The following is an 11428-nucleotide window of genomic DNA, read 5'->3' as shown; positions in this document are numbered from 1 at the left end:
GAGAATTACATACTGTATATTTTATTAAATAATTCTACATTATTTTACAATTCTGACAGTACTTAACTATTTTAAATTAGTCCTTTGAACATTAATTTCCAGTAACACCGCTTTAAATTCCATATTACCTTTCTGAAAACGTAGGTCCCTATACAACAACAATGGCTTAAGCGACAATGTAAAAAAAAAAAAAGAAATTACTTGAAAGAAGTTTTAAACAGCAGAATTGAGAACTCAACAGATGTGCTGAACGATAAAACAATGAAAAACACAATGACTGTCACAAGTAGTAAATCAGTAGCCAAATATACGTCTTAAAGGGACAAATGGCACACATGATAGGTGTAGAATTAAAACATGACAAACCTGGACGATAGATGCTAATAATATTTAGTGCAATAAAATGTGGAAAGATTAACAAATCATGACAGCTTGGTCATATTTGAACATATTACATTTGTTTGGATGAAATGTCCTAACACCTCCCACTATCCCAGTTAAATAAGAAAGCAAATATCATAAAATAGTACAACAAGGTAGGACACATTCTTATTTGCAGAAAGGAAGCTGAAAACAAGACCTATACTTGCTCTCAGACAATACTATATCTCTATTAAGCGTATTAAATACTTTTTATGAAACATTCTGAAAGAAATATAACAAGTAAAATCAGAAAGCCCAGAACAATGCATGTAACTTGATCTGTCCAGCCAACTGCTATTCTACATGGAATAATTTCCATATGTGAAGCCTAACAACAGGTCCCTATTTAATTTGAAGCAAAATACTAAAAAATAAAGCTCCCATTTGACAATGTTTTCTGTCCCTATTAAATAAGGCATGACTTAAAGAACAACTTAAATTCATACACCAAGGAGGTGGTTGCATATTTAAGTAGTGATATTGCACAAAATACAAAAATAAGACATTAAATACTGCTTGCTATACCAGTAGTATTAACAAAAAGATGTTTCTTTCCATGTCTCTCAGTGTCATCTTCACGTTGGACTACCTATTCCTGTGTCCGGTACAGCGCTGCTGTATTTCAAGTTCACCCAGTAAAGGCCATGTAATGAGAATTCACTTTCTACATAGAAAACATTTGGCACCAATCCCAAATGGCCTGGGAAAAAGATGGTGTGTCTGGGTGTGGTGAGTGTTCTTGTTTGAGTTATACCTTTGTGGGCTAACCTACACATCACAATTATATGACTAGCTATGTCAGTGTGTTCCCTACTGTTACGCTTCGCACTCACACTCTCGGTAGCTACAGTATGAAGGCAGGAGTGACCACTAAGTGAAGATTCTGCACTCGGTTCTCTATGCAAACACAAAGCAGGAGTAGAAGTGGGTCTTCCTGGGTCTTGTGGCTAGGTTGGGGGCATCCTCAGCCTCACGCAGGTTGCTGGGGGTTGGCGTGTTGAGGATGCTGAGGATGGCCCAACAGTCCAATTCTCTGTTTCTGCTTCCTTTGCTCTGTCATCTAGAGGACAACACACGGGACAGGAGCTGGGTTATTGGCTCAACTCCAATTTTCTGTATCTGTACCTCCGCTGCTCTGTCACATCTACTGTCGGGTTAAAGGTTGTCGGTGTCTGACAGTAGCCTCCAAATAAGCTGATGCTAAGTTTCTTTTTTCAGATAAAGTTTAAAAAAAACTGTCCGTGCCTGCAAACGCTGCACAGCAACGAAGTGAAAGCTTTTGGGTTTAACGGGAGGGTTTCAGTGTTTCATCTGAAACGTATCCTTCTACCCTTTTAGAACGTCATCTTGTCTAACAACATGTACACCACAGTAAGCAAACAACCAGCAGTGAAACCCCAGTAAAATACATTTTTACATTCAAGTCAGGCTCATGAGTAATAATGCAAGATGTTGGCTTTCATGGCACTAGGGACAACATCCGTTTGAAATAAACTGAAGTATTAAAACAAAACAAGTGTCCTAAAAAAAGATTTTGCAATCTTAATATTGCAAACATACAATGGCAAAGGCCATACAAATTACCCTCACAAACGCTGTTGGTCATGAGATGAGCGTTATAAAAGGAATGAATTATTAGACGTTGGGAAGTGCTAGAAAGAGCAGCATTAAAGTTTGTGAGAGTGCTGTGGGGGTGGCCACTGGTTAAACTCAGTTACAGTAGAATGTGACTCTTTATTTGTGCCACAGCAAACTAATTAAATCAATTTTCGTTGGAATTATGTAACAGATGGAGCTCTTGTCTGGGCCAGTTGCTTTTGAAACCATTTTCTTGTTTGTGCCACTTTTGAGTGCCATGGAGCATGCTTAAGACTCTTACAGGCAAGGGAGGGGACAGGAGGCACTGAAGGCAACTTCTGGGAAAATAAGACTGAAACAGTCCAATGTAAAAAAAAAAAACTCCAAAAGTTAATTTTCATATTTTGGTCCATGTTTGTGTACGTGTGAAAAAAAACGTGCAAAAGCCAAGTAGACATCAACCAATTCAGATCCGAACATGTATTTATGGAGATATTTAGTAATGAATAATCAAGAGAAAAGGGTTTTTGTGCCCTCATCCAAACCTTTTAGCCATACAACAACCATTTCCTTCTGTCTGGGTCAGTGTCTAGATAACACCCACTTCCTCATAGACACGTCTAATTTTATTGATAGACCAAAATACTACTTTGTTTACAAGGAACAGTATGCAGAGTTTGATGAAATGATTTATGACCAGTAACATTTTCTTGAACCGAACACAACTAATAAAGGTTGTATAATTAAATGATAGTCATTGCCATTATGATCATTGTCATTATAATAATATTGTTGATATGTTAATAGGAAATAAAAGGTTTTAAGATCATCATTATCATCTTGCCAATTTACTGTAATCTGACCATGGGCATATAAAGTCTACCAGATTAATGTACATAAATATAATTACTGCATTTAAAGAAGCTCTAGCTCTGACTAGGATGCCCACAATACAGTGTGAGCTAAGTCATTGTGGAACTAATCCTTGCTTAATGACGTAAATCAGATCAGGTTGAAGGCCACATGAGCTGCAGCATTGTGAACTATGAGTCATTGCCTTCTGATTTTAGTAAGCTCTACACCTACAAGGCAAAGAGTTGCTATCAAACAGATCAAAGCTACACAAATGACATGGAAAAATATCGAAATAATGTAATATTTTCATCGCAATATCTATACAGACCACCATCTAGTCACAGGCAAAAGGGTCGACTCACCTGCTCTTTGAGCTCAGTCAGTTGTCCAGAGAGGTTGGAGACTAGCTTCATGGTAGACTCCAGTTTCTCCTGTAGGCTCCTGATTTCATTTTGCTCCCCGTCCGCATCGCTACAGACCAGAGACATGGCCCGCATCCGTGGAAACCAGTCAAGGTTGTGCTCCTGGTGACCAGAGGGAGAAGAGATGTTATTTAAGCATGACTAGAACATTTGTTGGAGCACAATACACTTAAATTCTGGTCTCTAATCATGATTATAAAATAACATATAGAGCATATTTGGTAACACTTTCGTAACACTTCCATACACTTTGAAAAAGTAAACATTGTAAAGTGTTAGCATATATTTAATGTACTGCCCAGAATTGATCAAATAACCTATCATTTAAACATCAACCAAATCTCTTTACAATTTGTTTGCTCAGGGAAAAAAGGTATATTTTCATCACATTTTGTCATGAATTTAAGGTATGCCGAACAAAAATATAAAACACAACATGCAACAATTTCAAAGATTTTACTGAGTTACAGTTCATATGAGGAAATCAGTCAATTGGAATAAATGCATTAGACAATAGTCTATGGATTTCACAAGACTGGGAATACAGATGTGCATCTGTTGTTCACATATACCTTTAAAAAATTGACCTCACATTAGGCCTCAGGATATTGTCACGGTATTTCTATGCACTCAAATACCCATCGATAAAATGCAATTGTGTCCGTTGTCTGTATGCCTGCCCGTACCGAACCCCACCGCCACCACTCTGTTCACAAAGTTGCTCGCCCACATGACGCCATGCAGCGTGGTCTGCATTTGTGAGGCCGGTTGGACGTACTGCCAAATGATCTAAAATGACATTGGAGGCGGCTTATTGTAGAGAAATTAACATTCAATTCTCTGGCAACAGCTCTGGTGGACATTCCTGCAGTCAGCATGCCAATTGCATGCTCCCTAAAATCTGTGGCATTGTGTTGGACATTTTAGAGTGGCCTTTTATTGTCCCCAGCACAAGGGGCACCTGTGTAATGATAATGCTGTTGAAACAGCTTGTTGATCTGCCACACCTGTCAGGTGGATGGATTATGTTTACAAAGGAGAACTGCACACTAACAGGTATGTAACCAAATTTGTAAAAAATTGACGAGAAATGAGCTTTTTGTGCCTATGGAAAATTTGTGGGATCATTTCAGCTCATGAAACATGGGACCAACACCTTGCATTCATATTTTTGTTCAGTGTAATTACATTTCTGGTGAACACTTATTTCATCAAATTTCACCAATAACATGCTAACACCCTTTGATTTTCTTTGACAAAGCCTTACACATTAGGGTAAGTCAGAATGACATCAAATATATTAGCTAGCTACGGCTCCCCTTGGCAAACAGATGCCTCTTTGACTTGTGTTTCTCTCAATCCCTCTTTGTCTGTCTGTCTGTCTGTCTGTCTGTCTGTCTGTCTGTCTGTCTTTGTGCACTTATCAAGCCTATAATAAAATGTAATATAATTAATGTTGGGGACTTTCCATACCAGGGAGTTCAAACTTACCGAGACAACTTCCTTTAAAAAAATGATGATCTAATTATACAATAACACAGTCAGGTTGGATGTGTGAGGGCCGAATAGAGGAACATTTACTCAGACTTGACTAGCAATATAAGGCTGAGTTCCCCATTTCATTAATGTGGTATATTGTTGCATGCAAACTTCCTCTTCGGTGGCAATGTGGAGTTTAACACAACACACACCTAAAGTGACAAAATGAGAATTGCTTGAATTTTCCAAATGCCACCACTGATTAGTTTCACATCTAAATAGTTGAGGTAAGAAAAACGTCTCAAGTCATCCACAGTGATTTGTAACAACTCTTTGCCTCTTTCCTCATTTGTAAAAAGTTTCCACGCATCTCCTTGGTGTGTAGCCTACAGTACACATCAAAACACCACAGCTATCAATCAGTCAATACCTCTCAATTAATTTCTTATGCTAATCTGCTCTACCCGAGTGGAATCGCATGACTAAACTGATGGCTTCTAAAAATAGAAAAGGGAAAACATACTGTAAAAGGCATGCCCAGCGCACCTAGTGCACAAACGTGTACGCGTGGAGAACACAGTAAGTGTGACGGCCAGTCACTTCAGAGCCTTGAGCCAGTGAAAGGGTCGCTGCGTTCATCCAGGCGAGCAGCAAAGGGCCACTCTGAGCACATTCTGTCACCCCTCCATCTCCTCCAGCACTTGGCCACTACATACCAATGTTATTGTGCACCGTTTGAACCTGCCCTCAAACAAACGGAGGCTGTGTGAATAGGTCTCTCTGGAAGTCCCATCAACAAAAACACACGTTGGTAGATGCACACCATTAAAAAAATAGTCACTCCTTTAGCTACATGTACATGCATGTGCACTCCCAGACCCTACAAAATAGCATTACAGTTAGCTTAACTTCAGACCGAACAGTAGATTGTGTGCTTGAACAGGAGCGTGCTGGGTAGCACCTGCACTGTCGCTGGTTGTGAGCACAGCTGCATGGCTGGAAAAGTCCCTGGGTTTCAGTGGTGTAGTCTGAGATGCGGGGGCGAGAGTGGCGGCTGCATGGGCCACAGGCTAGTCCTAGGTCAGACAAACAGCAGGACAGGGGAATCACACAGAGACTCATTCTGAGATGAGGAAAGAAGAGCTGTGTGCAAGCTCAACCCCACACCCCCCTCGCAGCACAATGCTGCTTTCCCACATGTGATCATTTGGACATCTACCTACTATAATAGACTAGAAATGCACCGACACAGTATACTAGATTGCTCTGCTAGTGTACTGCTGTACGTGGAAACAAATCCTTCAAGAAAAAAAATGTATAGCTCAGACATAATGACATAAGTAAAATCGTGTCAACATTATTTGTCTGAAATCATTTTTTAATCAAAGTGCCAGGCTTAACTTGGATGAGAAACGGGCAGAGGCGTGCAGTACGGCAAGATTGATCATCCTGCCCTTTGCTGTCTGTGTCAAGAGTCAGTTTGACAGCCCAGCCCCCCAAAACCCCTTTTCCTTTCTCAGTGTTTACAAGTGAAAACACTTCCAGTAAGTCTCAGACCGATGTCACCGCTGACATTAAATTAATCTTCACAGTAGCTCAATGGAAATGACAGAAATTCATTTTCCATTATTAAAACCACAAGGGCCATGACAGAGAAACAGGATGCTGTGTGGTTTTGACAGCAACAGAAACGTCACAGGCAAGCCACAGGCCACCTGACATACTGACAACCCACCACATCTACTACTCTTCCACACAAATTAAAGAAACAGATCACATTTCAAAATAGACCAAACAAACAAATAGAAACAATGTGCAAAACACAATGGGAAAACTCCTTCTCACTCCCCTTCTTCTGAAATGCCTCTAAAGCGTTCTCTTATCAATGCGATTCAAAGTTCAAATCACGATGTGGATGCATCTCGGAGCAGCGAGCATGGGCCGCAATAATAATGAGGGCAACAGATTCTGGCGTACCCAAGTCAAGCAATATAAATGTAAGCCTTCAACCCGACACTTCAGCCAAGGCTTTCTGCAATTGACGTCAGTCCCAGTCATTGTCAGACTTGTCTGACTTCTATCTACACCCCCTGATCTCTTAAATCCCCTCTGTGCATATGAGGTGTCTTCACCACTTCAGACAGCATCATCATGAGACACTGTCATGCTTGTCAGGGTAACCAGGGGAGAAAGAAGGGGGAAATGCATCAATAGAACTATTATACCGTATTAAGCCTATTACACCAACATAGGGAGCCTTTTCCCCTACCATGTCAAATGAAGAAGAAAGATCTCCTGTGTTGAGTTGTGACATCATAAGAGGATAACTAATGTGACCGATTCCTCCACTCAAACATTTACATTTTTTTATTAATCCATCCCCCTCTTCGGTGGTCAAAAATAACTTTCCTTTGTTACAGCTTTCTTCCGAACATACACACACATTTTGCATATACATTTTACATGCAATGCATTCAGAAAGTATTCAGACCCCTTGACTTTTTCCACATTTTCTTATGTTACAGCCTTATTCTAAAATGTACTAAATTGTTTGTTTTGTCTCATCAATCTACATACAATACCGAATAATGAGAAAGCAAAAACAGGTTTTTAGATTTCTTTGCCAATTCATGTCAAATAAAAAAAAACGAAATATCACATTTACATAAGTATTTAGACCCTTTGCTATGAGACTCGAAAATGAGCTAAGGTGCATCCTGTTTCCATTGATCATTCTTGAGATGTTTCTACAACTTGATATGAGTCCACCTGTGGTAAATTCAACTGATTCTGTATGATTTGTAAAGGCACACACCTGTCTATATAAGTCCCACAGTTGACAGTGCATGTCAGAGCATAAACCAAGCCATGAGGTGGAAGGAATTGTCCATAGAGCTCCAAGACAGGATTGTGTCGAGGCACAGATCTGGAGAAGGGTACCAAACCATTTCTGCAGCACTGAAGGTCCCCAAGAACATAGTGACCTCCATCATTTTTAAAATGGAAAAAGTTTGGAATCAACAAGACTCTTCCTAAACCTGGTCGCCCGGCCAAACTGAGCAATTGGGGAAGAAGGGCCTTGGTCTGGGAGGTGACCAAGAACCCGATGGTCACTCTGACAGAACTCCAGAGGTCCTCTGTGGAGATGGGAGAACCTTCCAGGAGGACAACCATCTCTGCAGCACTCCACCAATCCGGCCAATTTCCAGACAGAAGCCACATCTCAGTTAAAAGACACATGACAGCTCGCTTGGTATTTGCCAAAAGTCACCAAAAGGACTCTCAGACCATGAGAAACAAGATTCTCTGTTCTGATGAAACCAAGATTGAACTCTTTGGCCTGAATGCCAAGCGTCATGTCTGGAGGAAACCTGACATGGTGGTGGTAGCAGCAGCATACTGTGGCGATGTTTTTCAGTGACAGGGACTGGGAGACTAGTCAGGATCAAGGGAAAGACGAAAAGAGCAAAGTACAAAGAGATTGATGAAAACCTGCTTGAGAGCGCTCAGGACCTGACTGGGGCGAAGGTTCACCTTCCAACAGGACAACGACCCTAAGCACACAGCCAAGGCAACGCAGGAGTGGCTTCGGGACAAGTCTCTGAATGTCCTTGAGTGGCTCAGCCAGACCCCAGACTTTAACCCGATCGAACATCTCCGGAGAGACCTGAAAATAGCTGTGCAGCGATGCTTCCCATCAAACCAGACAGAGCTTGAGAGGATGTGCAGAGGAGAATAGGAGAAACTACACTAATACAGTTGTGCCAAGCTTGTAGTGTCATACCCAAGAAGACTCAAAGCTTTAATCGATGTCTCTGAGCTCTACGGACAATTCCTTAGACCTGATTGCTTGGATTTTGCTCTGACATGCACTGTCAACTGTGGGACCTTATATAGACCTGTGTGTGCCGTTCCAAATCACGTCCAATCAATTGAATTTACCACAGCTGGACTCCAATCAAGTTGTAGAAACATCTCAAGGATGATCAATGGAAACAGGATGCGCCTGAGCTCAATTTCGAGTCTCATAGCAAAGGGTCTGAATACTTTAAAAAAGCATTTTTTAAATATATTTTTTATAAATGTGCAAAAATGTCAAAAAACCTGTTTTCGCTTCGTCATTGTGAGATATTGTGTGAAGATTGATGAGGATCAATTTTAGAATAAGGCTGTAATAGACGCCTCACAAGTCCTAAACTGGCAGCTTCATTAAATAGTACCCACAAAACACCAGCCTAGAAGGCCAGCATCCTGGAGTCTCCTCTTCACTGTTGACGTTGAGACTGGTGTTTTGCAGGTAGTATTTAATTAAGCTGCCAGTTGAGGACTCATGAGACATTTGTTTCCCAAACTAGACACTCTAATGCACTTGACCTCTTGCTTAGTTGGGCACCGTGGCCTCCCTCCCCTCTTTCTATTCTGGTTAGAGACAGTTTGCGCTGTTCTGTGAAGCGAGTAGTACACAGCGTTGTACAAGATCTTCAGTTTCTTGGCAATTTCTCGCATGTAATAGCCTTCAATTCTCATAACAAAAATAGACTGACGAGTTTCGGAAGAAAGGTCTTTGTTTCTGGCCATTTTGAGCCTGTAATCGAACCCAAAAATGCTGATGCTCCAGATACTCAACTAGTCTAAAGAAGGCCAGTTTTATTGCTTCTTTAATCCAGACAACAGTTTTCAGCTGTGCTAACATAATTGCAAAAGGGTTTAATAATGATCAATTAGCATTTTAAAATTATAAACTTGGATTAGCTAACACACCGTGCCATTGGAACACAGGAGTGATGGTTGCTGATAATGGGCCTCTGACGCCTATGTAGATATTCCATTAAAAATCAGCCGTTTCCAGCTACAACATTAACAATGTCTACACTGTATTTCTGATCAATTTTATGTTATTTTAATGGACAAAAATAATTTGCTTTCATTCAGCATATATACACATAGACACACATACATACAGTTGAAGTCGGAAGTTTACATACATTTAGGTCATTAAAACTTTTTTTTTTTTTTTGTGAATTTTTTTACCCCTTTTTCTCCCCAATTTCGTGGTATCCAATTGTTGTAGTAGCTACTATCTTGTCTCATCGCTACAACTCCCGTACGGGATCGGGAGAGACGAAGGTTGAAAGTCATGTGTCCTCTGATACACAACCCAACCAAGCCGCACTGCTTCTTAACACAGCACGCATCCAACCCGGAAGCCAGCCGCACCAATGAGCCGGAGGAAACACCGTGCACCTGGCCACCTTGGTTAGCGCACACTGCGCCCAGCCCGCCACAGGAGTCGCTGAGACAAGGACACCCCTACCGACCAAGCCCTCCCTAACCCGGGCGACGCTAGGCCAATTGTGCGTCGCCCCACGGACCTCCCGGTCGCAGCCGGTTATGACAGAGCCTGGGCGCGAACCCAGGGACTCTGATGGCACAGCTGGCGCTGTAGTACAGCGCCCTTAACCACTGCGCCACCCGGGAGGCCCTCTAAAACTTGTTTTTCAACCACTGCACAAATTTCTTGTTAACAAACTATAGCTTGGGCCTCCCGGGTGGCGTAGTGGTTAAGGGCGTTCTACTGCAGCGCCAGCTGTGTGACCAGAGACTCTGGGTTCGCGCCCAGGCTCTGTCGCAACAGGCCGTGACCGGGAGGTCCGTGGGGCAACGCTCAATTGGCCCAGCGTCGTCCGGGCTAGGGAGGGCTTGGCCGGTAGGGATATCCTTGACTCATCGCGCACCAGCGACTCTTGTGGCGGGCCGGGCGCAGTGCATGCTAACCAAGGTTGCCAGGTGCCGGTGTGTCGGTGTTTCCTCCGACACATTGGTGCGGCTGGCTTCCGGGTTGGATGCGCGCTGTGTTAAGAAGCAGTGCGGCTTGGTTGGGTTGTGTATCGGAGGACGCATGACTTTCAACCTTCGTCAACCGGAGTTGTAGCGATGAGATAAGATAGTAGCTACTAAACAATTGGATACCACGAAATTGGGGAAAAAAAGGGGTACAATTCAACAACAAAAAAACTAAAGTTATAGCTTTGGCAAGTTGGTTAGGACATCCACAAGTTGGTTAGGCATGACACAAGTCATTTTTCCAACAATTGTTTACAGACAGATTATTTCACTTATAATTCACTGTATCACAATTTGACTGTGGCTTTAAGTTGACTGTGGCTTTAAACAGCTTGAAGAATTCCAAAAAATTATGTCATGGCTTTAGAAGCTTCTGATAGGCTAATTGACATAATTTGAGTCAATTGGTGTACCTGTGGATGCATTTCAAGGCCTACCTTCAAACTCAGTGCCTCTTTGCTTGACATCATGGGAAAATCAAAAGAAATCAGCCAAGACCTCAGATTTTTTTCCACAAGTCTGGTTCATTCTTATGAGCAATTTCCAAACGCCTGAAGGTACCACATTCATCTGTACAAACAATAGTACGCAAGTATAAACACCATGGGGCCACACAGCTGTCATACCGCTCAGGAAGGAAACACATTCTGTCTCCTAGAGATGAACGTACTTTGATGTGAAAAGTGCAAATCAATTCCAGAATAACAGCAAAGGACCTTGTGAAGATGCTGGAGGAAACAGGTACAAAAGTATCGATATCCACAGTAAAACAAGTCCTATATCGACATAACCTGAAAGACTGCTCAGCAAGGAAGAAGCCACTGCTC

General features: G+C 41.8%; 1 protein-coding gene across 13 annotated transcripts in view; it reads right to left on the bottom strand.

Moving 5' to 3' along the window:
* itpr1b (inositol 1,4,5-trisphosphate receptor, type 1b) overlaps positions 1 to 11428 on the bottom strand; it is a 139569-nt gene continuing 128141 nt past the window's right edge. For all 13 annotated transcript variants that reach the window (XM_090240978.1, XM_090240980.1, XM_036983368.2 and 10 more), the window contains 2 exons: positions 3219 to 3380; positions 1 to 1483 (listed from right to left, as the gene is read on the bottom strand). In XM_090240978.1, the coding sequence (XP_090097104.1) occupies positions 1394 to 1483; positions 3219 to 3380 (252 nt within the window). In that variant the 3' untranslated portion in view covers positions 1 to 1393. The remainder of the gene's footprint in view (positions 1484 to 3218; positions 3381 to 11428) is intronic.

This window comes from Oncorhynchus mykiss, chromosome 7, assembly GCF_057628025.1.
Source record: "Oncorhynchus mykiss isolate SJ-2025 chromosome 7, ASM5762802v1, whole genome shotgun sequence".
NCBI classification, from domain to species: Eukaryota; Metazoa; Chordata; class Actinopteri; order Salmoniformes; family Salmonidae; genus Oncorhynchus; species Oncorhynchus mykiss.
This window is presented reverse-complemented; position numbering and strand designations above follow the sequence as displayed.